Source organism: Lates calcarifer, linkage group LG5 (assembly GCF_001640805.2).
Source record: "Lates calcarifer isolate ASB-BC8 linkage group LG5, TLL_Latcal_v3, whole genome shotgun sequence".
Lineage (NCBI taxonomy): Eukaryota > Metazoa > Chordata > Actinopteri > Centropomidae > Lates > Lates calcarifer.
The window spans coordinates 16,359,932-16,386,174 of NC_066837.1; the positions used below are offsets into that span (position 1 = coordinate 16,359,932).

The 26,243-nt window shown below is 40.2% G+C and overlaps 3 protein-coding genes and 2 long non-coding RNA genes across 9 annotated transcripts; 3 read left to right on the top strand and 2 right to left on the bottom strand.

Annotated features, from left to right (window-relative positions):
- Positions 1 to 2,914: 2,914 nt before the first annotated feature.
- Positions 2,915 to 4,050, top strand: LOC127142485 (uncharacterized). Its single transcript, XR_007813264.1, has 2 exons — positions 2,915 to 3,343; positions 3,424 to 4,050. It is a non-coding gene; the product is annotated as an uncharacterized LOC127142485 (long non-coding RNA).
- On the bottom strand, positions 3,885 to 6,473 carry LOC108875889 (uncharacterized). The gene is made up of 6 exons (XM_018665076.2): positions 6,244 to 6,473; positions 5,957 to 6,102; positions 5,712 to 5,773; positions 5,469 to 5,582; positions 4,682 to 4,780; positions 3,885 to 4,152 (listed from the first exon to the last, which is right to left on the bottom strand). The coding sequence occupies exons 1-6, from the start codon at positions 6,358 to 6,360 to the stop codon at positions 3,974 to 3,976; spliced, it is 717 nt and encodes a 238-aa protein (XP_018520592.1). The 5' UTR covers positions 6,361 to 6,473; the 3' UTR covers positions 3,885 to 3,973.
- A 110-nt stretch (positions 6,474 to 6,583) lies between these two features.
- LOC108875888 (uncharacterized) lies at positions 6,584 to 11,447 on the top strand. 2 transcript variants are annotated; one of them, XR_007813263.1, is made up of 4 exons: positions 6,584 to 7,179; positions 7,807 to 9,181; positions 9,293 to 10,038; positions 10,174 to 11,446. XR_007813263.1 is itself a non-coding variant. In XM_018665075.2 (3 exons), the coding sequence occupies exons 2-3, from the start codon at positions 8,031 to 8,033 to the stop codon at positions 9,465 to 9,467; spliced, it is 1,326 nt and encodes a 441-aa protein (XP_018520591.1). In that variant the 5' UTR covers positions 6,584 to 7,179; positions 7,807 to 8,030; the 3' UTR covers positions 9,468 to 11,447. The 2 variants fall into 2 exon arrangements, 1 of the variants encoding a protein (XP_018520591.1); XM_018665075.2 differs by having other exon boundaries at positions 9,293 to 11,447.
- Positions 11,448 to 12,173: 726 nt separating this feature from the next.
- On the bottom strand, positions 12,174 to 20,364 carry LOC108875887 (uncharacterized). 2 transcript variants are annotated; one of them, XR_007813265.1, is made up of 3 exons: positions 20,343 to 20,364; positions 16,136 to 16,234; positions 12,174 to 13,445 (listed from the first exon to the last, which is right to left on the bottom strand). It is a non-coding gene; the product is annotated as an uncharacterized LOC108875887 (long non-coding RNA). The 2 variants fall into 2 exon arrangements; XR_007813266.1 differs by lacking the exon at positions 20,343 to 20,364 and adding an exon at positions 16,741 to 16,887.
- Positions 13,443 to 25,962, top strand: slc34a2a (solute carrier family 34 member 2a). 3 transcript variants are annotated; one of them, XM_051070670.1, is made up of 14 exons: positions 13,443 to 13,879; positions 15,059 to 15,119; positions 15,250 to 15,360; positions 16,749 to 16,877; positions 20,828 to 20,971; positions 21,151 to 21,262; positions 21,509 to 21,701; positions 22,615 to 22,710; positions 22,798 to 22,918; positions 23,328 to 23,495; positions 23,623 to 23,739; positions 24,122 to 24,246; positions 24,604 to 24,810; positions 24,902 to 25,103. In XM_051070670.1, the coding sequence occupies exons 1-14, from the start codon at positions 13,856 to 13,858 to the stop codon at positions 24,971 to 24,973; spliced, it is 1,680 nt and encodes a 559-aa protein (XP_050926627.1). In that variant the 5' UTR covers positions 13,443 to 13,855; the 3' UTR covers positions 24,974 to 25,103. The 3 variants fall into 3 exon arrangements, with proteins under 3 accessions (XP_050926627.1, XP_018520589.1, XP_018520590.1); XM_018665073.2 differs by having other exon boundaries at positions 24,604 to 25,962; XM_018665074.2 differs by having other exon boundaries at positions 15,059 to 15,113; positions 24,604 to 25,962.
- The last annotated feature ends 281 nt before the right edge of the window (positions 25,963 to 26,243 follow it).

Genomic DNA, 26,243 nt, shown 5'->3' on the forward strand with positions numbered 1-26,243 from the left:
ACATGCCCCCAAGAAAAAGACCTATGGACCCAAAAAAAAAAGCTCAGACGACATGACGTGACATGACATGACGACTCACTTTTCTATTTTTCTGATTGTGGTCTGTTCTGTGTAAATCAAGGCTTAAGGCCATATGCAGATATCTGTGGTGTGTGCGCGCGTATGTGTGTATGTGCACGGTGTATGCAGATGCCAATGTTCTTCTTAGATCTCGGACTGTGATTGAACCCTGCACAGATAATGAGTCATTTTTATATAATCCTGCGTGTTCTGTGTGTGTGTGTTTGTGTGTATGAGTGTGAGAAAGGTATATGTACATATGACTCATCAGCAGGTGTATGTACAGTAATAAACTACCAAAACTACTAAACACGGCTATGAGCATCCTCCTCTGTAACTTGACATGATTTTAAATTTGAACGTGAGTTTCTGTAACAATTCAAGCACACAGGATATCTAGATGTACACAAGTTCCTAACAAGTGCAGAGCCCAATGTAAAAAGCCAAACTTCCCACTCCACAAATACTTTAAGACATGTACTTTTTATCATTATTATTATTATTACTCGATAACAAAAGGCTATTGAATCTTGTGTTCTGAAGATATCAGAAGTATTGCCTTTGTGACGGGGGCAGAAAACTGTTTGGATAGCCACTTTTCAGTGGGTTTATTCCTGGTGATGACCTGAGAACAAGCGCAGGGGGCGTACGCACACAAAGGACTGTTGCAATGCTCAAAATTCACATTGGTTACAACTGTGATGCAGAAGCGAAAGCTGTAAACAGTATAAACTGAAAGTAGATTTGTAAACTTAAGTGGCTTGTCAAAAAAATTCAACCTCAACTTTTCACAGCGACAGTAAACAGATTTTTTACTCTTGCTCAGTGTGCCTCCAAGATCAGGGTTTGAATCTATTCTAGACACTTCCTCTCCCCATAATGGTCTAACATCCATTACATTTTTGACATTACAGTATCCTTTAAAGGCCCAGATTTTTTTTGTCAATCAGCTTCTTACTGTGAATGTACAAGTTATTTTCCGCTAAAGATACAACATAAGATACAACATTCACTTGTTTCAGTTTAAAGTTCATTACTGTCATAGTTCCATTGCAGTTGCAATTAATATGAAACTTTAGCAAAAATTCAGTAAGAAATATCTGTTCCTGCATATTTTGCTTTATTCTTCTGTGGGTGTATTTCCTGCAGTTATATTTTCTCTGTCACTTCCACGGTCCCATGTCATCAAGATCATCCTCGGTTTTGTCAGTGTACTAGGTCACTGATCTTTTTGCCCACATTCCACTGAGCCAATCAGTCCTTGGCTGCTGTTCTTTAAATGTCAATGCAATTCTGTCATCCTGTCTTTAGGACCTGAATTACTCTGACAGGGCCATCATACCCCCCCTTCATAAAAAGGTGGTTCCACCACAAACCCTGGAACTGACAATATTAATTCACAGATTAAACTGGCTTTCCACATTGAAATTTTGTCTCTTGTCCCTCTGAAGCTCAAAAGATAAAATGCATGTAAATAGCACAGAGTACGGAGTACACCTCCCACTAATCCCTGCAACAGAAACCCCACCCATTCCACAGGATCCTCCAGCTTGTCCACAACCTTGGTACCAAGAGGAAGCATCTGAGCAGAAGTAGAAGGCAGAGCAAAATGATGTGGGACAGTGCACAAAACAATTTTCTATGTGTGTCAGGGCCAACTCCCTGACTCCACACTCCAAAAGACCATGCTTCAGATCAGCATCTGTGTCAAGGCCCAATCCCTGACCACATGACACCAATATCCAATATTCAGAAAGGCAACCAACCCCTCCAAACAAACCTGATACAGAACCCAAATCGAAAAAAAAACTGAGCCCCAGTATGCATCAACAAAAACAGAAGGAAGCCCAACAAACAAACTGGAGAATCTCAAGCCTAGGCCAACTGACATACAACCAAACATGTACCCTCTGCACTAGTCTTCAGGCAGTTACTTATGGGGGGTACTTATTCACTGGAAACCAGTGTGTCCAGAAAGTCCCTGCTATGCAGTTACCCCCAGAAAGCCACAGACGTGATCCTGAGCATATAGCTCTACCCATTTTCACTGCCACTTAAAGGAGGTCAAGTTGCAATAATCTCAGTATTTAACTGCTACCAAAACCTAGCAGGAGAGAACTCCAGTAATCAAAAGGGCCACCATAAACCAAATGCACAATGGACACATAAGTTCTAACTAAAACACATTTATTTAACATAACTGAAAAGGAAACTAACATCAAGACAAACAGAATACAACCAAAACCAAACAGAGTGAAAGCCAGAGGGCAGCAAAGACTGACTGCTACCAGTTTATATAGTGCAGCCAGACCAGGTGAGCTGAATCTGCCTGACAACCAAACTTCGCCCAGGAGTCTCACAGAGTTACTCTGACAGGGTCGTCACAGAGTTCACAGGGTAATACCACGTGAGATGTCCTGATTTGTTTACACATGTTGTACTCTGGTCTTAAGGTGGAGAAAAGGAAAGGTTCACTGACTTTTGTACAGATAAATAAGGATCCCAAAATCTGAAAAGTGATAATTATGGTTAACTGTGTTTCTACCTGTTGTGGTTGTGTGGTGATATGCGTTAATTGCTGAAGAGTTAACATGAGTGATTGACTACAAAGAAAAATAAAAAATGTAAATTAGTTTGATGATAAATACTGCAGTGGTGGAAAAAAGTTTTCGGACACCCTTAAAATTTTACACAATCTCAAATATTATCACGAAATATTTCGGGAAAAGTCTTTTTTGTGTTTCAAAAGGTGTGGCTGTATTAGACAGACACAAACAAATACAAATTGGCAAGAAGAGGGCCTTAATAAGTTTAAAGTTGTCCACTGTGGTTTGCCCCAAGATTGTGTCTGCTTCAACTTTAAAATGGTGCATTTGAGTTCACAGGATAATACCGCACGAGATGTCCTGATTTGTTTACAGATATTGTACTCTGGTCCAAAGGTGGAGAAAAGGAATGGTTCACCAACTTTTGTACTGATAAATAAGGATCCCAAAATCTGAATCTGAATTTGAAACAGACCTTTTTATAATCCACTACAGATTTTCAATGGGGCTCATGCCACTGGATACAGTGCTCCTGCAGCCAAGTTCTACTGGCCCTGGATGTGTGGCAAGGGGCATTATCTTGTCACGTGCAGAAGGGAGCATGTGGGTTTCGAGAATGGCACAACACTTGTTCAAGTACTTTTGAGTTCAATGTGCCATCACAGACAGTGAGATGACCAACACCAGCAGCACTCATGCATCCCCAAACCATGATACTGCCTCCACCATGCTTGACAGTAGGTTCAGAATACGGTCATTTCTTGAAAACCCTTGGATGCCCAGATTTTGTTTTTTCTTCCACGCTGTATTTCCGCAGAGTGTATCCAACTGCTGAAGGACTGCATCTGCACTTCCTGGCTATCTGGAGGCAGCTGTACCCTTCCTGGCTGAGAATCTGTATCTTCAGGCATGTTTCCTGCGTTAGGTTCCTTGTTTTAGCCATTTTTGTCTCTGAAGAACTTTCAAATGTGCTGGCTTTATATAGACACCAAGCATGACAACAACAATTGTGTCTTTTAATAAAAAGCATGACCTTCAATAGTGGATCACTGGTACTCAAAATCTATTATGTATTTTTATGGAACCAATCAATTTTAAGTTCTTAATGGCTTTTTTAGGATTTGTTTAGTATTTTGGCTATGATTGTACTAAAAGAAATTGCACTTGAAGATCTAAGAGTGATTTTTAATGCAATATTTCACAAATGCATGGGTTGTCCAAAATCTTTTTTCCACCACTGTATAAAATAAATTGAATAAGACAGATGAACAACAGTCATTTAGTATCTTAATTTTTATTGGAAGAATTCTCTTCACACAGTGGTGGCATCTTCATTATATGAGCATGTTGTGACAAGTTTGACAATGTTAATTTTGTTTTAATCCAGATATGCTACTGGATACCAGCTTCATAAACATCTTCAGTCCACCATCACTGGCCACAATTTTTTCCATTAGGTTGAGAACTTCAGAACCCATGTCATTCATGAAATTGGTCAGATCAGTGTTCTCTGTTTCTTGTGAGAAAGACTCATCTGGGCAAAAACCTGTGAGATAAAGAACTGTGAATTATTTTCAGCCATGGTGCTGAACAAAAGGCAAATAAAGACAAATAATCTAATCCACTGCTTTAGAGATTTAAGTGGTGTGCTGTGTCATATTAAAGCAGGTTTAAAGAGGGTCATTGCAGGCTTCACTGTTTAGATGATGCATAGTAAAAACTTTGTGTAAAATGAATGTGATCTATTTATATTATAATATAAATCTAACTCCACTTGTAAATTCAACAGTTGCTGTTTGTTTCCCTGTTTAGTTTAATTAATCGGACAAATTACCACTGGTTATACTGAATATTTTTGTTTGTTCTTATGTCATATTTAGAGATATTGCTTTAGCTGCTTTACAAATAAAGATGAAATCCTTTTTTTTTTTTTTGACAAGTAAAAGTTCAGGTACATTCTGTATCCACATGCATATTAAAACATAAAGCAAAATTGAGCTCACTGACACCCTCAGTGGATATACTATAAAAAAGCATTAAACTCTTGCAGCCAGACTACATGTGAAAGTTTGTACCTTTCTCTGGGTCCAGGATGGCAGGTGCTGGTAAGTTTAGACACTCCACTTGCTTCATAAATTCTTGCAGCTCATCAGCAGACACATTACTTCTCTTGCCTGAGGGAAAGAACAAGCATATGCAAAGAGCTACACAGTACTACTGGGTTTACACAGGGTCATTCAAGTAACTTCAGTGACTGAAACACAGACAGACATATTAAATATAACTTCTAACCATCCTCAGTGTGGCACTAGGTGGCACTAAGATGTTGATCTGTATACAATGGATTGTAATGAAATTTTATGCAGGCATTCAATGCATCAATTTGTAAGCAGCAGCAGGAGCATTTTGCTGCTGTGTGATCAAGGTGTGTCTAGTTTTAACAATTTCATACACAGGTAGGTGTTTTAGTTCTGTGGTTCTCAACCTAGAGGATCGGGCCAACAAAGAAGAAAAGGATAAATCTGCAGGAGTTGTGAGATGTTTGCAAAGGGGAAAAAATATGTCCTGAGACACAAATTTATACATGAGTAAAGTACAAGTACCTTGAAATTGTGCTTTACTAAGTAAATGTGCTAAGGTACTTTCCACCACTGCTGTCATATGAATGATATCTATATATAAGGTAGATTGATATTAATGTTTGTATTAGGCCACCATTGCTTTATTAGCCTACAGTATTGGATTTACAGGATTTTTTTTCATCAATTTAGTTTGATATGTCAGGTATTTAATTCACTCGATTAGCAGAAAACAGACACAAGTGGCAATATTTATCATCAGTCTGTATGTGTATTGTCTTACTCAGGAGCTGAACACCAGCGTATATGCTGCTTCCAGTGGTGAACTTTGAGTAGAAAACAAGGCAGTCGGTACAGGCAGTGTTCAGCAGGATGGTAGAAGCAGTGTAAGGGTGCACTGGGAATACATGCATACATACATACATCAGCACATACACAAAGTGCTGTTGTCCAAAGTCCAAATCTGTTTGTGCAGGTACATGGACAGTCAAAATGTTTGTACAGCAAGTTCCTCAGTACTACTCACCCATAGAGAGAGTGCTGTTTTCCACTGTCGCCTTAGTAGAAATACTGAAGCATCGGCCAAACCTTTCACAAGTATTGAAAGAGATTGAAAGAACAGCAAAATGAAAAAAAAGTGAAATAGCTCACTGAATTTTCACTTGACAGTCTACACAAAACTTTAGCTCCAAAATGACCTTATTGACTGTGATCTGGAGTAAAATGTGAACCAAAATCTTGATACAATCGTTCACTTTGGCTTGAAATTACATTTTTTGAGCCTGATAATTATTGATGACATCACTCTCATTAGCAGCAGTGATTTTGCTCCAGGCAGTCTCCACAAACTTCTTTGTCAGCAGTCTGGATCCAGTGATGTTTGTGCTTTCTGCTATGAATATCCATTTGCCCAGCAACTGAAACAGACAGCATCTCCCTCAGTTGTGTTAAAAAATGACAGATGGATACATTAAGTGTGATATAAAAAAAAAAACAACAACATGCAAAAAGTGAGAGTATGAGGGACCAGAGACAAGCAAGATAAGAGAGGATCTTACTTGGTCTCTTCCTTGGATTTCCAGAGGCTGAGTCAGACTCTTACAGCTTGTCACAGGAGCTGACTGTCCGACAGACAGAAGGCCGAGCACAGCCACAGCAACATGAACAAACCCCATTATAGCACACCAAATCTGCTTACACAGAGATCCTGAATCTGTGTGCCTGTGTGTTGCAGTGATCACAGTTTGAAGCTGACTGTGTCTTCTTGAAGCTAAAACTGATCTGATAACCAAACTCATCCCACATGGACTCACATGGTGTTGTTTACACTTGTGTTGCAATCTGCTTTGGGAGGTGGAGAAAGTCAGTGGTGGAAGAAATACACTGTCGTTTTACTTAAGTAAAAGTATCATCATGTAGAATGGCTCATTTCAGAATATTGTGTATTATGATTACTAATGTACATGTGTCTGCTATATTTGACACTGGGTAACAAATACACTCACAGGGGGTATTTTTCTGCATTGAGTACTATTACTCTTGATATTTGAATGCATTTTGTTAATTTTGCATTCTCACTTTTACTTTACTTTTTCTAAAGTGGCTGAAAACCTTCTCCACATCTGTTTAAAGCTCAATGAGATTAAAACACATAGAAAAATAGATTCAATTAAATAAATACATATATTCATAGACAAACTGTTGTAAACATGGACATTCTATTTGAACACAGAACTGTTAGATCACAGAGAGTTCTATTAGAACACACAGTTGTATTAGAGAGTTCTGTGACATCACAGAGAATTCTGCAAACACAGTACTTCTCTCATCTCAGAGTTCAGTTTTATTCTCCTCAGTGAAGTGACTTAGTATTTTTACTAAACTACAAACATCTCAAGAGAAAAACACATTGACAAGACTTGATCCGAAAACAAGAAAAGAAAGAGAGGAAGCAAGGAAACCCTGCTCATCTCAAGATGTCTGAAGAGAGACAGGTAAGAAGGTTATCCTCCTAAGACCCAAGTGTTGATTTTGTATGCATTTTTAATTTCTCCTAGCTTTTTGGGATTTAAAGACCTGATAAGTATAAAAACTAAACCATGTCTTTGAACAGGAAAATTTTTAACTTAATTACTGTATAGCAAAATTAAGCCAGTGTATGAAACTCTTTATTTCTATGGCTGTGCAAAAACAAAACTTTAAACAATGCAACACATCTAAAAGCCTTATAATTGTTCAACGTTTTGTGACTCTGCATTTTGACCTGTGTGAAATTCTGCTAACATTTACTAACAGACAAACAAAACCCAGTCTCAACCATAGAATTTAATTAGGTTTTGTTCCTCTAATACTTATATCTTGATCTCGGCTGTAGAATGTGTTGACAGAGATTGTCACCAACTTGTTTTTATACTGTTGAGTGCATTGTGATTTTGTTAACACTAGATTGCACAAAACAGTGTCAGCTAATAAGGACAACAGTTCAAAGTTTAGCAAAATGAAGTATAAAGTGCAGCAAGCCCAAAATGTAATGTTCCCATATGAGGATAAGGTCTCAGGAGGCTAAATGATATTAAATTGCAGAATCTGCAAAACATAGAAAATGTGTATTTCCCCATTAGGACACCGCTCCAAGCAGCATGGACAAAGCCGTAGAGAAGATCGCTGACACCCTCGTTTTAGACGTCATTGAACAGGTTGCTGCGAATCTCTGGTGAAGCTGCTACAAAATGTTTGCCGCTGGGATTCAAAGGAGCATGCCACATCCAAGGATAACAAAGATGGATCCTCAGGTGGTTCTCTCATCCAACAGAAGGTCCAGCAACACCTGGAGAAGTTTTTCGCTATGCGGCAGGTGTTTGCTGAGCATCGTGGGAACAGTCTAGAGGACGGAGAGGTCACAGAGGAAGACACCTCTCCAGCTACATCTGAGGTGATAGTTACACCTGGTTCTCAGGAGAGCACCAAATCAGCCAACAAAGCCAAGAAACCAGTTGCCATGCCATTCATGAACAAGCTGAAGTTGGTGTGGAAGAGCCACTTTGGCAGAAAGCATAGCAAGAAGGTCAAAAGGACTTCTGATAGACACCTGAGCTCCAGTCCTGAGGAGCAGTCTATGGATGAAGAGGACACCATAGAGAGTGTGAGAGAACAAGAAGCCTCCATCAGCTTGTTTCTGTCAACCAAACAGGTGGATGAAGTTCCTAAGCCAAAGAGTGAACTTCTGGCTGAAACTCAAACCAATTTCCAGGAGGAGATGAGACACGATGAGGTTCTAAGGGCTGCTGCCGACACTGAGGGGGAGGTGTTTACCCCTGACCTGGTAGACAGCTGCTCTCAGGCCTTTGAAAAAGCCTCCAGTCAGACTTCCCTGGTGCAGACAATTCAAGTCTTGCCCATCAAAGACCAGGAAGATATTGACACAACTAAGGTTGATGGACAGACCATAAAAAAACCTCTAGAGTCAGAAAAAGAGGGAGAAGATAAAGAGAGCAAGGAAATCAGGATCCCAGAGACAGGATCATCCTCCAGACTCTCCAGCAGGTCAGAGGAGAGCAAGAAGGCAGCTTCCTCTGCTTCCCCTCCCCGCATCCCCCCAGCCATCTATGAGGCAGCAAACATGATTGTCAGCCAAGTCATTGAGCAGGCTATCAGGATACTGGAGTCTGAGGCCAAAACCAAGAGATCAGCCAGTACAACCATCTTCAAAACACTGAAGACTGCGTGGAAAAAACGCTTTGGCAAGAGGCAGAGAAATAAGGTTGCACCAGCTTCACAGGATGAGGCTCAAGCTGAGTCTTTTGGTCTGGAAGAACTGTTTGCCGAGCCTGTCGGGTTGAAACCTGCAGAGGACGACAGGACAGGACCTTCAGAAGAGGATGGGTGTACTGTGGTTTCCCAGGGAGGAAATGAAGCAGCAGCAGACCAGACAGTTGTCATGAATTCCACCACCATGTCTCTCATGATAATGAGATTCTTCCAGGGACTCACTGAAGAGTAGGTCATTTATTTTCCCACTGAAACTCTAGTGGATACTTGGATACATTTGTAACATATGAGTGCATTATTTCTGTGTTTCACCTTTTGTTTCTGTTCTCTCTTTTTTAGGCAATGGAGGGAAGTCAGCGAGGGCGTTTTCAATCGAGACGTGAAGGAGAAGCTGATTGACATGTGCGTGGATGTGCTGAAGTTCACTTCAGACTCAGTCATTAAAAATGTCTTCGGAGTCACTCGCTCAGTCATCCACCACATCCGACACCCTCACCCTGAAGACCTCCCATGACATCCAGAGAAGTGTGGAGCGCTCCTTCAGCCAGGCTGTCCGTAATATCGTTGGGACAGATATCCCTGTTAGGATTTCACCTGAATTCACAGAGACCATAGCGACTGAGGAATTTGAAGTGGTCACCCCGCTTTTCTCCGTGGCCATACAAGCCTCAGTGGATGAACGGTCTGCGATTGTCACTGCTCCTGCCAGCCTCCAGGTGTCAAAGGACAAAGCAGCCAAGAAGACTCTGGCAGGAGCTATTTCCACCATGAAATCCCTCCTTACAGGACGAGGTGCTGTGATCAAAAAGAGGGTTATGTCGCAACAAGGGTTGGAGCCTAACAAAGATGAAGAGACAGCAGCCAGAGGACGTAACAAAAAGAAAAATGAATCTGTGTGGAGGAGGTGTTTTAGACCAAGGAGAAGGATCCAGCCATTTACACAGGAGGATTCCCGCTCTTCTCTGGCAACATCCTCCATCACAGAGGACCCACCCCTGGCTGAAACCACGACTGGTGCAATCCAAGAGGAGGAAGAGACCAAGAGAAACAGCTTCTGCGGTGTCTTCTCCAACATCTCCTCAAAGGTAATAAAACCTCCTTAAGACCAAATAAGGAGTTCAGTTGTCTTTGACTTAAAGACATCTGATCACTGTTGTATTTTTGTTGAACTGTATCCTTTTATTTTTCTTTTATACTGATGTGTTGTTTTTTATCACTAGAAAAAGAATGAGAAGAAGAAAAAGGAGCAGAAGACTCAGTCCAAAAAACTTCCTCTTTGGATGCGGCTGTTCTGCAGTCCATACACGTGTCCACGCTGCCGCTCCTCCCTTAAGCTGCAGCCACCTCTCTTCTCCACCCCCTTTCTTTTCTCAAACCCCTCTACCCTATTCCCCCTTTCTCTCTCTCCTCTATACCCTCCTCTTCACCCTACCCTATTCCCCCTTCCTCTCCCTCCTCTACTCTATTTGTCCTTCTCTCCTTCCTTTCCACCCCTCTAACCCCCCTTCTCTCACTCCCTTAACCTTTCTCAACCCCCACCCTTTCTCTTTCCCCTCTAAACATCTCTCTCTCTTTCCCTCTCAACCCAACCGGTCGAGGCAGATGGCCGTCCACCAAGAGCCCAGGTTCTGCTCGAGGTTTCTACCTGTTAGAAGGGAGTTTTTCCTCGCCGCTGTTGCCACAAGTGCTTGCTCTTGGGGGAATGTTGGGTCTCTTTTTCTGGCCCCACTCAAAAACTTTTCAATCTGGCTTTAATAAAATTAACTTCAATTAAATATTCTGAAGACTGGGAGTTTTTAGTCACTGTCTTTCTCTTTCCACTGTATAAAAACTGATTTTCTCCAAAGTTTTCTTTAAAGTCTTACAGTCCTGTACCTTAGAAGCTGCAGTGTTATGCTCACCTGTAGAGGCGGTAATATTGAATGAATGACAGATGCAGCACTTCAGTGATGGGACAGGACATGAAACTCTCCTGGTTAAATCATCAATGCAAAAAATTAACAACAGTGCAATTTGTAGGGACTTGACAAATAGAATAGCAATAGACACATACATTTAAATGAAAACTAATATAAATAAACAACTACATTAAAATGAATGCATTATGTGAACAAAAATAAACATACTTTAAAAAAATAAAAGAGAAAATAAGTTTTAACAATTAACCAGTCTTTTTTCAAGAAATTATTTCAGTATACTTCTGACTACTGTCACCATGAGCCTTGCAGAGAGGGACATCAGGTCCACACACACTGGACATTAATCCAAGCCTTCAGTGCTGACCAAAACAGAACAAATTCTTTCTACTCATGATTGTACAGCAAGTTCCATCAATACCTACTCACCCACAGAGAGATGATAATGTTTTCCAAAGTTAGCTTAGATGTGAGAATAAAGCATCAGCTGAACCTTTTCCAAGTAGAAATTAAACAAACAAACAAACAAACAAACCAAAAAGTGAAATAGCTCACTTTATGTGGCAGAAATCCCCACTGAACACTCTACACAAGACTTTGGCTCCAAAATTACCTAAATTTGTTTGAAGAAAACTCCAATAATGACTGATAACAACACTCTCGTTAGCAGTGGTGATTTTGCCCCAGGTGCTCTTCACAAACATTTTTTGCCGGTAATTTGGCTCCATTGTGGTTTGTGTATTCTACTATGTAAATCCACACAAATATTTGTACAGTTCACTTATAATATATTGTAATGTATTTAATGTAAAATATTTAATAATTAATATTTTATTGTCATCACTCTCATTTCTTTAATCAAATACACAATTTCATTAAATATACACTTACTTTACTTTCTGCAAGAGGTTTGAAGAGTCTCGACGTTTGAAGTGTATTCCAGCCATGTAATGCTCAGAAAGGAAAGTGCTGGTTCTAGCACTGATTACAATAATCCACATTTTCTCTGAGTCAGAATACAGTGAGTTGGGTTATTTGTGATTGAGGTCAAGAGGCTGCCAATAAGAACAGAATGATACTGTGTTGCAATAGCATTGTGTGGTACCTAGGTGATGCTGTTGCACTTGCACACTGTTTGACAATGAGGACTTTGATTTCCTGATTTTTCATGTGGTTGCATTAAAAAAAATCTTTGATGTCTCTGATGTACTCAAAATTCAGTATAGCTAAAGGTTCAAGATAGAGTACATCTGTTTTTCCACTAAGCAGATCCAGAGAGGAAGAGACAGAGGGAAGAGACAAGATCACAATCAATAGTTTAACATTTATTGATAAACCTAAAAATAGAGGTAGCATTTTTTTCCTTTGTTGCCCCAGTTAACATCCATTCAGTTTAACTGACAACATGACATAACAGGAGAGACCAGACAAAAAATCATTTGTGTCTGATAAGCACTGTGTGCGTGACAGAGCACCTCCTCTGCAAGGTTAAGGTTTGTGTTTGGTAAGCTGAGGTCACACCAGCACTTGGGTTGATCACAGCAGCACTATGGGGGCATTGGGCTGCAGATGGTCACCTGGGGTGATCAAAAGTTGTGTTACTTCTGAGTGCCCTCAGGTATGATATGTATTGGTGAAAATTAATGGATTTTTTTTTTTTTTTTTAAATATCATTGTACACAGCCCCCAATAAATGAAAATACACTGAGTTGCCAGTTTATTAGGTACAATGTATTGTCTTACAATGAGAGGCATTTCTGTTATTTTTGCCTCATTGGTATAAAACTGATGCACAAAATATAAAAAAAACACCTCCTGGTATAATGTAATACAATTCATCAGCACCACAGATTGCAAACTATACAGTCAACATCAGCCTCAAACAGTTTCACTAAAAACTGAACATTATAACCTTCATAATGGTAGTTTTATTATAGGGCTGCTAAATTAGACTCTATTAATTTAAGGTTGGTGTACCTAATAAAATGGCAGCTGGGTGTATATTGGGATAGAAATCAAGCATGGAGGTGTCTCACTGGGACATGCACAGGATAAATGAAGTTTAACAAAGGATCTAAAGGTGCAGTGGTGGTGACTGTGTGTGTGTGTCACTGAGACAGAGAGATAAAAGCTGTTAAATAGGATGCTGAGTTCTCCCGTCCTCGCTCAACTTTGTCAGGTCACAACTTCCATGGAAATTTAGTGCATTAGTATGTCCCAGGCTGACTTTTTGCCTCTAAAATCTCTCAGTCATCATCAGCAGTTTTATAGGTCTATACTTAGATCACTGATATTTTGAAGTATTGACCAATGGGTGTATTAAGAGAATCAATAGTCTGTTATGAGATAAAATATATCAAAGTGATCCAAAACTAGAACACACACTTACGTGAAATCACATGGGTGCGGTACAGGAAGTGTGAACGACACACTTTCTGTACCCCACCCCCACACCACCCACACGTGGTCTATCTGTTAGCGGGATAAACCTTTGCCAGGAATCCATCCTCTCTGCCACTCCTCTCCCATGAATAATCTCAGGATCAACCAACTGGAGCTATCATCACTCTGATGCCCTGCATGACAGATGTAACTGAGTATTAGTTAACAAGTAGGTAATACAGAATTATTTATTTTCCAATAGTTTATATTTTAAATGAATGGACACATGTTCAGGTAAGGTGTACAGGTTAATAACAGCAGGTGTAGAGGTGCAGCTGAGGGCAGATACTACCAACAGACTTATCAGGTACAATGTGAGTTGGATTGCAACACAACTTAAAGAGAGATTACAGCAGTGTCAGGCAAGACTAATCAAGGTTTGAAAGGTGTGTTCAGCTTATCTATGAGACGGAAGCGTGTCCTGGTGATGTGAAGGCTGCACATCACTTGTCCTGCCACCCTCCACGGACCTCTGACCCCTCCACCCCCCGACCTTCCACTCTACCTGTGCAGAGCCAGCATTTCTAAACCAGAAGCCTAGGTGATGGACTCACTACGCCTGCCACAGGTGAGGACAAGCATGGCTTCTATCAGTCTGCATGCTTTGTTACTGCTATTACCAGAAAATGCAGAAATATCAGTTTTGTATTTTTTTTAATAGTTTGAATAAAATCAGTGCATGAAATGTAAAATTCTATTATTACTGTAATTAAGAGTATTATCACTAATATAATGGTAAAATGTGTACATGATTTCAATTATTTCTGGTATTACTATTATGATGGTAAGATATAATAAGTTGAGAAAGTATCTTATGGTTTTTGGTGTACAAAGTCATATTCTTAAAATAAGAAACGTCAGTATATTTTTCAGAAATTAAATGGATTTGTTTATGTGTTGGAACTAAATTGACAAAATTGGTCAAGACCATTGAAAGAATTTATTATTGCGAACACAGAATTATGTTGTGATGACAGAACAACTTTGAACATGATTACATGTTGACCTCTCAGTTATTTAATGAGATATGAAATTCGGTGTCAACAAATTTTATGTGGTGAAACTGGTATATATATTTTTATTCTATAGAAGTAATTATAGAAAACAGTTAATACTTTCAAATAACAAACTTGTAAACAGTGTTAAGTGTAACATATTTTTAATATCGATTGAACTTCCCCTCTGAGTCATACTGTCATGTGGATGGAATTTTACTGCAGCTCCACCATGTGATGATAAGATCAATACTGTGGCATGTGAGGGAAAGTGTGTGTGCGTGTGTGTGTGCGCGCGCACGATTTCTGATCCTAATAACCCAATGTAAAACTGACTGTAAAGGTGGTTGGTGATGGTTTTGAGAACATAAAATTGGCCAACAGCTAATTAGAAATTTAAAAAAAAAAAAAAAATCCTGAGGTTTTCTGTAAAATTTAAATAATCATTATGATGTTTTGCCAACGTATTTGATTTGACTGCAATTCTATATGAGGCATAAAACAAAATGGGAACTGTATTATCTGAAAACACTTCACCTCATTCTGAGACCTTTATTTATATACAGTTAAAATAAGATAAGATAATCCTTTATTAGTCCCACAATGGGGAAATTGTTCATAGAAACAATCCTCTGTGACCTGTAAATATTGACACATCAAATTTGAGAAGTACACCTTTTCCAAAATAAACATGTAGCTCTTCATTTATTAAATCCATATAAACCATCGTTTTTCTTTTCTGTTTTTTTCAGCCAATGGCTCCTCAAAACAAAAGCAAAGACCACGATGAGAAAAATGGGACTAAAAGTAAAGGTATTTTTCATACTATATGAAATCCAACAGTAGGCTATTGATGAATTTAGGTAGCATTTATAATGGACTGTATATACTATAACTGTACAAATAGGACAGTAAATGTATTCAGGATCTTTGTCTGTCATAGAGGTCAAAGCGAGTCCTGCACATTCCACTGTGGCTTTGATTGAGGAGGAACAAGAGGATGCAGACCCATGGGACCTGCCAGAACTGCAGGACACCGGGGTCCCATGGTCAGGTGAAGACTTGTTATGTACTTGTGTATCATTATAAGCCTACTAGTGTACTACTCTTATCCTTGTATTTTTAAAGGAACAAGTGTGTCCTGATTAGATATGCATGGGCAACTAATACACTTTCTGATTAATTACATGTAGTTGGCTGTAGATATGATAAAGTGTCCCACATGACATTATTACACAATCACACAGGAGCTGACAAGTCCACTGCTTCTGTGCAGTGAAATAAACCAGCATATAGCTGTACATCACATAGTAAGTATATGCAATTTTACAAGGCTGGAGTAACACCTTGTTACCGTACTGACAGAAAGTGTTCACCTCTCAGTGGAAGTTTTTATGTTTTATTGTCGGAAAATATTGAAGTAAAGTAGATTTAATGTGGCTTTTTGCTGATTCTTATTCATTTGTCTTGAACCTTCCTGATGTAAATGTATTTATACTATAATCAAGCTGCAACTCCTTGACTACACACTTTATTTAACTAATTATGTGACTTTTAGACCACACTCTGGTGTGTCCCATTAAAATAGATTAATATTATGCAAACAGATATTTTGTATTTTGAATTCTATAATTAACTTATACCAACTGTAGAGATATTTTGTTGAATCGTGACATTGAATCGTTTTTTCTGTTGATGTCAGTATCAAGAAAGCCACATTAAATCAATCTTAATTCAGTGTTGTAAAACAAAAACATATGAAAACTATCAAATGCAGTGAATAACCTCCATACACACAGTAAGCAGGTGAGCGTCCAAGATATTATTACCTCATTCCTCATCAGTATTATTGATGTGATTAGAGGTCATATGATGATGGATGTGATCCAGACAGTAGTCAGGCAGACAGCTGAGTCTGTGCCAACAGACTGTAGACAGGACATCAAGTCAGATGAATGCTCAGTGAAGTCAACAACTTTAAAAGCTATATTGTCACTACACTTTATTGCAAGAGTGACTAAATCAATATGAATGCAATATTATTTATGTATGCTTATATAGACAGCTATTTTCATCCAGAATAATCTTTGCTTTCATCTACAAGAGGAGTTGACGTGAGCTGTGGCACAGTCCACAGCAAAACAGCAGGGGTTTTGCTTCATGGTGTTCTTATCACTTCTTATTACTGGTTGATATGTACATTACATGGGTGCAGCACTTGAGTCCAAGACAAATTTCCCCATGGGGACAAGAAAGTGTATGTATCGTATCATACCATACCGTATCGTATCTACAAAATGCCAAATAAATCTTTAAATAATTAATCTATCTGTAAATTTCCCACAAGTGGGATAAATAAAGTCTATCTTATCTTAAACAATTAATAAAAAATAATGTTTTTGTTCTTTTTCATTCTCTCATTCTATTCATTTACCCTGAAAGCTCTGGATACCAAAGGGAAGGTGCTGAGAGTGCTGGTGTCAGTGGGAAAGTTGGCCCTGCTTCTGGGTTTCCTCTACATGTTCATCTGCTCCCTCGACATCCTCAGCTCAGCTTTCCAGCTTGTTGGAGGTAAACACACTAACGCTTGTGTTACGTTCCCTGAGGAGTAACCTGGGGTGGGGGGGAGCAACAAGTAAAGAAAAATGTCCCCGGGGGAAAAAAGAGAGCAAATGCGTAACCAAAAAATGGAGTTTATTCACAAACGAAAGACGCTGGTGCTCAAACGGAAGAAAACAACCAAGGGACCAGGATAAACTACAATCAGCACACACTAGTGCAAAGCAAACATAAGTAAGTCAAAGTTAATCAATCCACACCCTCCTTTCCACAGAAAGGAGTCCACCAGTAGCCACAGCTCCCACACACACACACCCAATCGGCATTCAGAGGCCCATTGGCCATGACTGGTGTCTCTCTCTCCCCTTTATTGCTTCCGCTCCTGATTAGGAACAGATTTGAATTCAGGGCGGGACGATTACCTGGAAAGAGAGAGGGAGAGAGAGCACAACACACACACATATACACACACACACACACACACACAAGCAGACACACGGCCCCTAACACTAGGGCCATAACACACCCACCCATAAAAAACAAACTAAATAACAAAATAAAGTAGGTAAAAATGATCAATTGTTCACTCAAAAAAAAAAAAAACGACAATTGTATCGTACTGGATGAATCCCCCCCCCCCCCCCTTTACTCACCACACATCCTTAAGGGCATTTAATCTCACCCCCGGGACAGGGCATCAGCTACCACGTTGTCGGCTCCCTTCTTGTGCTTGATTTCATTATTGTTGCCTTGCACTAAGAGAGCCCAACGCATAAGGCGTTGGTTGTGGTTGTACATGTACCTCAGAAAAACAAGGGGGTTATGGTCGGTGTACACAGTCACTGGGAGTGTACTTGACCCGACATACACTTCAAAATGCTGTAAGGCGAGAAGCATCGCTAGGGTTTCCTTTTCAATAGTTAAATAGTTCAGCTGGTGGCGGTTGAACTTGGCTGAGAAGAAGGACACTGGGTGAGGAACGCCATCATCATCGTCCTGTATCAGCACTGCCCCAGCTCCTGATGCACTTGCGTCCACTTCCAGCTTGAAGGGACAGGTAAAGTTAGGCGCAGCTAGAATAGGAGCACTACACAGTATCAACTTAGCTACTTCAAAAGCACGCTGACAATCAGTAGTCCAGACAAAAGGAAACTTAGGACTACACAGAGAGGTGAGAGGGGCAACTACTACAGAGAAGTTCCTGCAAAAACACCAGTAATAACCTGTCATCCCAACAAAATGGCAGAGTTCACATCGTGTGGTGGGAACAGGATAGGTTAGCACCGCCATGATCTTGGCATCTACCGGACAGACTTGCCCATGCCCCACCTGTTTACCCAAGTAAGTCACTGAGGCCTTGCCGAACTCACACTTGGCAAGGATTAGTGTCAGGTTTGCCTCTGCAAGTCATTGAAACACTTTCCTTAAAATGGACACATGGTTAGACCATTCACTGGAGTACACAACATCACCGTCAAGATGCATGTTACACTGAGGGATATCACCCAACACCTTGGTCATTAAACACTGGAAGGTTGCAGGAGCGTTTTTTTTAAACCAAATGCCATTACCATGTACTACATGAACTGGTTGGGGGTCACAAAAGCAGAGATCTCAGAGGCCCTGGAGGTTAAAGGGACCTGCTAGTAACCTTTCAGAAGATCTAGCTTAGTGATAAAAGCTGCTGGACCAATGTTATCAATACAGTCCTCTAAGTGGGGCAAAGGGAAACAATCAGGCACTGTAACTGCATTAATTTTCCTAAAGTCTGTACAGAAACAAGGGGTTCCATCGGCTTTAGGAGCCAGCAGACACGGGGAACTCCAGGGGCTGTTGCTAGGCTTGGCTAAGCCATTCCTCACCAGATACTCAACCTCTGTTTTCATCACTTGTTGTTTATTGGCTGAGCAATGGTATGCATGGTGCTTGATGGGAGCAGCGGAACCAACATCAATGTCATGCTGCAAGACATTGGTGCAGGACGGCACATCACCAAACAAGGTGGGAAATGAGGACAACAGCTCAAGAGTATAATGATGCTGCTCGACAGGTAGGTAAGACAGATGGGAGCCAGCATCAGACAGGAACTCAGAGTTGGACAACCTACCACTCTGTTGGCCACCAGAGGGCGTATTGAGTCCATCTTCTACCTCTGAACATACCAAGGAAGTAGTCAGCCCAGAGCTTTCTTTTTTTACCTGAGGGGTCTTTCTGGGAAAATATGGTTTTAACATGTTGATATGACACAGCCGTGTCTTTCTTCTACGCTCAGGAGTAGAAATGACATAGTCTGTGTCTGACACCTTCCTGTCCACCATATAGGGACCCAAGAAGCGAGCTGTGAGGGCAGGCCCAGGCACTGGCGGCAAAACCAGCACTTGGTCACCAGGATAGAACTCTTGCTCCACTGCCTTACGGTCATACCACCTCTTCATGCTCTCCTGGGAGGAGAGAGCGTCCTTTGACAACAAGGTGGCAGTAAACAACCTGGACCTGCACTGAGACATGAAATCTAACACATATTTTTTAGGCGGGGAACCAGACATGAACTGGTCCTGCAACACCAGTTCAGCCAGACTAAACCTGAGTGACTCCTGTTTTGCATCTTGGATTGCAAACAGCAAGAACGGCAGACCCTCATCCCAATCCTTCCTGTCTCTGAACCGTATTTTTGTAGCATAGACTTTAAGTTCTGGTGCCAGCGCTCCAGCGCACCCTAGGATTCTGGGTGGTAAGCGCTACTTACCGAATGGGAAATTCCAAAAGACTTCAAAGTCTGCTTGAAGGTCCTTGAAGTTAGTACCCTGGTCTGTCTGAACAACATGTGGCAAACCAAAGGTGGTGAAGAACTTGATGAGGGCTTTGCTAACTACTGATCCAGTGATCCTCCTCAGGGGTACTGCCTCAGGGAAATGAGTTACCAGACACATTACTGGAAGTATAAACTGGTTCCTAGATTTTGTTTTGGGCAAGGGACCAACACAATCAACTGGCCCTCCCAGTAAGGGACACAAATCCTTGTGAAATGAAAAGGTTGAAACAGGCATCGAGCCCTGATGGAACAGTCAACGTTGGAGCAACTTTATCAAACCCATACCTGACTGTTTATGCCACTAGTGGGTAAATGTTCAATTTTCCACTGGAACAGTGAGCAGCGAGCTCCAAACAAACTGCCACTATGCACACACACCCCAAAAAACAACTCACTCCTAGCCTACCCGAGTTTCCAAAACCTACACAATCTTGCACCAACTTCTCTGGTTCCTACCTAACCAAATACTGTACCTGTTCTGTCTTCCCGGAGCGTGCCGGGCTCGAGGCGGCTTTAAAGGCTGAATTTCAGCGGCCGGAGACCCGAAATGCCTACCCCCGCCAGAGACTCTTATCCCCGCTCGGAGTTACTCTTAAAACAAAAACAGCAAAATAACAAAAGAGTGCCCGGAGGAAAAACTGAACCCAGCTTAGCTGGACACTCACCTGACTTATCCGGGAAGCCTCGTGCAACAAAGAAAGGATTACGGCTAGACAACAGTAGCACTTACATAAGTTCCGACCAAACTCGCCGTTCCGAGGTGGTCGATGAGTCCCAGTTTATACGTTACGTTCCCCGAGGAGTAAACTAGGGTTGGGGGGAAGCAACAAGTAAAGAAAAATGTCCCGGGGAATGCCTGATCGGCATTCATGTCTCTCTCTCTCTCCCTTTTATTGCTTCCGCTCCTGATTAGGAGCGAATGTGAATTCAGGGCGGGACGATCACCTGGAAAAAGAGAGGGAGAGACAGAGAGCACAACACACACACACGCAGACACACGGCCCCTAACACTTGTCTGAACCCAGGTGTGGGTGTCATGATGCTATACGCCTTTAATTACACCAGACATTTTGAGACATCATAGTTGGGAAAACTATGTGAAAAAAACACTTTTTGAAAATGCACATGCTCCCATGTTCATCTTATCCAGGAAAAACAGCAGGTGACATCTTCCAGGACAACTCAGTTCTGGCAAACCCGCTGGCTGGTCTGGTCATTGGTGTTCTGGTCACTCTGCTGGTGCAGAGCTCATCCACTTCCTCCTCCATAGTTGTCAGCATGGTCTCCTCTGGATGTGAGTATGATGCTCTACACTACACATTTCACACTTCTCTCTCTCTCTCTCTCTCTCTCTCTCTCTCTCTCTCTCACACACACACACACACACACACACACACACACTATGCATGAATGATGATGATGTTGGAGGTGTGGAGGACAGGGATGATGAAGGAAACCTGTGTGCTTTGGCAGTGCTTACGGTCCAGCTGGCTGTTCCTATCATCATGGGCACCAACATTGGGACCTCCGTCACCAACACACTAGTTGCAATGACACAGGCAGGTGAACGCAGCACCTTTCGGAGGTAATCATTTTGTGTTTCACGGACAGCTTCCCTTTACACCCCTCTTCATTGCATTGTGTTGTGCTGTGAATTACAAGACTGTGCAGAGACTATCTGGGCAAATTCAGTTATGTTTTCAATATTTAATCTACAAACTCAAATCCTTCTATTCATCTAAAACCTACAAATATATCATGTTTAATCAGTTTATTTATGATCTTTAAATTTACCTTTGCATTTATCTACATACTTTCATAATGCCCCCAGGGCTTTCGCAGGGGCCACAGTGCATGACTTCTTCAACTGGCTGTCTGTGTTGGTGCTGTTGCCTCTGGAGGTTGCCACCGGTTATTTGTACGTGGTCACTAAGCTCATCATCGACTCCTTTCAAATCCAGAGTGGAGAGGCCCCAGAGCTGTTAAATGTGATCACTGATATCCTCACTGAGTCAATCATACAGGTGAAATGTCATTCTGATGATGCTATCATTACTTGTGCAACCTATCTTTATAGTTAAAGTCTGAAGAAAAGTATTGTTGTTAGCTCAAAGGTTACAAAGGTGGTGTGACGTTGCTGAAAAACACTGAATGTATACATGTATACATAAGAACTGTTTCAGGCAACATTGTGTCATAAGGCATATTTTACCCATATATAAATAAACTACAATACAAAAAACAAAGCAAGAGTACCACAACACATAATGCCAAAAATGCCAAAAACAATCTCAGCCTACTACTGTGATACCCACTCTTGCCCCACAGTGGTTGAAGCTTTTGACTGAAAAAGAAAATTGTCATTTGTGTTACTAATATATCTATATAAGTCCAGGAAAAAGCAAAAAATATGTTTTATACCTCCTTCAGTGGGCTGTAGTAATTTTTGTGTTAGGGGTCTGAGTCTGTTAAACATATCACCAGCAGTGAGTGTCAGTTTCATCTCGCAGCATATAAAATGACCACCTCTGGTAAGATTGATTTTGGCAGCTTTAACAGTCTTTTCAGCTGCTGGTATTACTGTCACAGTCTTTACTTTGTCCCTGAACTGAGACAGATGGTGAACATAATGTAACAGTAGCTAGGTTGATATAAGAAGTATCAGTAATAATTAAGTGTTATCTAAATGGGCTGAAATTCCACAGAGCTTTTTCTGGCTTAAAATGACTCATATACTAGAAGAAATGTGATAAATAAAGCAATGGAGCAATGTAAGATATATTCTCGGATTATAAGTGTTTGCAGTTATTTGAATGCTTTTTACTCCTCTTAGTAAATCACCAGAATGTCAGAGAGATAAGATTCCAGTGTATAACATTCTTATCATCATCATAGTCGAATATTTCTGCATGTTCTTTCTCTTTCCCTCTGACTTAGTTGGATCAGTCTGTCCTTAGTGGGATTGCCACTGGAGACCCAGAAGCCAGGAATAAGAGTCTCGTCAAGAAATGGTGCCAAACCTTCACCAACACAGTAAGACCAAAACATGTCAGCTACGTATCAAATATTCAAAATCATCGAGATTCAAATCTTTATTGTCAAACTGCCACTGTGTTTCAGACCTTAATGAACGTTACGGTTCCTGGTCCAGAGAACTGCACCTCTCCGTCTCTCTGCTGGGTTGATGGCAACTACACCTACACACTGAAGAACATCTCTGAAACATATAATGTCCAGAAATGTAAGAACACAACTCTCAGAATTTATTCTCTTCTTTGTTTTTTGCTACTCTGAATTTAAAAAGGGATACCTGTACATTAGGTAGAAGTATAATACATTTACCATGATATACAGTAGACGGCTTTATTTCAAGTGATATGACTTAACTATGCAGTTATAGTAACATCATTCCTTCCTTGTTGGAGTTTTTTAATTCCTTTAGTTTAGTTTCTACAGGCTGCAGATTTGTTGACAGCACTTATTTACACTTGTTGACAGCACTTATAAAGTGATAATATGTATGAATTTTACTTTTTAAGGTTTTTGCTTAATGCAGCTTTTAAAAATTGAGGAATATGAATATGCTTATCCATATTCTGTCATACATGAAATGCAAAAGTTTAATGTGTGTATTTTCTGTGCATCCTTAGGTAAACACCTCTTTGTGGATGTAAATCTGCCTGACCTCGCAGTGGGTCTGATCCTGTTGGCTCTCTCTCTGCTGGTGCTCTGCTCCTGCCTGGTCCTCATTGTCAAACTGCTCAACTCCATGCTGAAGGGACAGGTGGCTACAGTCATCAAGAGGATCATCAACACCGGTGAGCAGCACTGTACACTGGGTATACAAGTGAAATAAATTGGATGTAATTGCATTGGTTAGTAACACATGAATTCTTTGTAGATGTTTGCATATGTGTGTCAGTTTTTGTGTTTGTGTATCTGCAGATTTCCCATTTCCGTTTGGTTGGGTCACTGGATACATTGCCATTTTAGTTGGAGCTGGAATGACCTTCATTGTGCAAAGCAGCTCGGTTTTCACCTCTGCTATTACTCCACTTGTTGGTGAGGTCAATCCTCCATCCCACCATCTATCCATTTCATTCATTCCCCTGTTGTTGTTATTTTCATTTTAAAAATGCATGTCCCATTTTGCTCAAATCAGTCTGAATGCAGTCTTTGGTAGTATAATGGTTCACAGTACCAAACATGATCTCTTTAACAAAGAGGTTATAAAGAGTAAAGGTTGATCAAGGGAATACACACACTTTTCATGTGCTATCCTCTCTTCTCTGACTAGAAGCTAATAAATGTAACTAATTTCTTGTTAAAAAGTAAAAAGAAAAAAGAGAGGGACACAGGAAGCTTGAGACATCGAAAGAGGGTGTAAATGTATATGTAGGTGTGAGAATGTGTGTTTAAACTAGTGTCACTTTTGTCTGAATAGGTATTGGTGTCATCAGCATAGAGAGAGCGTACCCATTGTCTCTGGGTTCAAATATTGGCACAACCACCACATCTATCCTAGCAGCAATGGCTAGTCCTGGAGACACACTGGCTAATGCTCTACAGGTCAGTAATTCACACAAAAAAGTGCACACATGTAGAATGAGCAGATTGTCTTTTTGGAAAAATTTATATGAATTTATTTAGAATTGTTATGGACATTGAATTTTTATTAATAACTTAATAACTGACTGATTACCTGTAATTATTGAGTACCAACTAGCATAGTCCTTTCAAGGAAACTTTTTCAAGACCATTATTAAACTGTAAAATCAAGCATTACCAAACATCTTATCTCATTATTAAACATATTTTATGAATAAGTAGTATTTTTTATATTTAATATAGTTCTGAGTTTTTATTTTACTTGGAGAAAAACAGTGATTGAACCACACCAATAAAGTTTGTTCATGTTTACTCCAGATTGCCCTTGTGCACTTCCTGTTCAACATCTCTGGCATCGTTCTGTGGTATCCTATCCCCTTCACCCGCATCCCTATCCGGCTGGCTAAAGGTCTGGGCAACATTACTGCCACCTACCGCTGGTTTGCCGCTGTCTACATCATCTGCTGCTTCTTCCTTTTACCAGCCTTCGTTTTCAGCCTGTCACTAGCTGGCTGGCAGGTACTGGTAGGTGTGGGAGTGCCTGTAGTTGTCTTATTGATCATCATTGTGGTGATCAATGTGCTGCAGAAACGTAAACCTGGGTGTTTGCCTGCAGTACTGCAATCCTGGGATTTCCTCCCACTTTGGGCCCACTCCCTGGCTCCCTGGGACAAAGTGGTCGGTGTGATTACTGCCAAATGCTGTTGCTGCTGCAAATGCTGCCAGCTTGCTCCTGAGGACTCAGAACACACAGAGAAAGAATCTGCGGAAAAGAACAAGAAGCCACACACAGAGGTGTACGATAACCCTGCAATGAGTGCAGAAAAGGAGGTAGAAAATGAGATAAAGATAGAGTTAACGATTTTGAAAATGACCCGACTGTGAGATTTTATATGTGTGTGTTTGAGTATGTGTGCATGATGCAAAGAAGCATATTGCTCATGTCACAAGAACGGAAAACATTCAGGAAAAAATTGTGTATGGTGTTAACTGAAGTGGTCTTTAAAGGATAAGGCTTGCAATATTTTCTATTTTTGTTATCATCAGCAAATTCCCATGGAAAGACTAAAGCTAACAATGTGTTAGTCAATCTCTCTATGGCACTCAGATAACTAAAATGATGAAATACAAATTACATATAGATGTAAATCTAATGTTGAACAAAGACAGTGGTGACACTCATGATGAATGGTTATTGAAAATGTTGAGCAAATCAAAATAACTATTTGGGCGGCATATGCTGTTAGGTTGTATTGTACTCTGTTAAAATACAAAAATTCCTGAAGGTGCTATGTGGTAGATAGATAGTCATGATCAGATCTACACAGCACATACCTGGCAGAGCACAGGTTTGATGTGGATGAAAAATAGTGGTTTCCACATGTTTCAACATTTTTATCAGGTTTCATCCTTTGTATATATACAGAGAAAAGAAAATTGTTTTTTTTTAACTTTGTATAAAAGACACATTGAGATCCTTAACACATCGTTTTAAGGTGTAAAAATTGTTTTGTAATCGAGTGGATAATTGTATTCAAGGAATATGTAGTTTGAAATTAGATGAATGTGCATCTAACTTCATGTTTTTAACTGTCAATTTCAGTTTTCATGTTTAATGTTGACTTTTCCATAATACTCTTATGAAAATTAAAAAAAAATAAAAGACTTAAATTATAAAGATTTACTTCACTTTTTTCCACTCACCTGTGAGTGAGTCAACTCATTAATATTAATGTTCCCTCATTAGCAAAAACTTTTAGTTGACCATTTATCCAAGGCGTGATAGGAGAATATTTATTGCTCTCCTATCAGTGTTATCTGAAAATCTTTCTGAGAAAGCACAGTAAGAGAGAACAGTTATGATATGAGGAAGAAACAGATTTGAGAGTGTAGAGTTCAGCAAACATGGTTTGTATCTCTGAAGTATAATAAACTTAAACAATATGATTTATAATTTG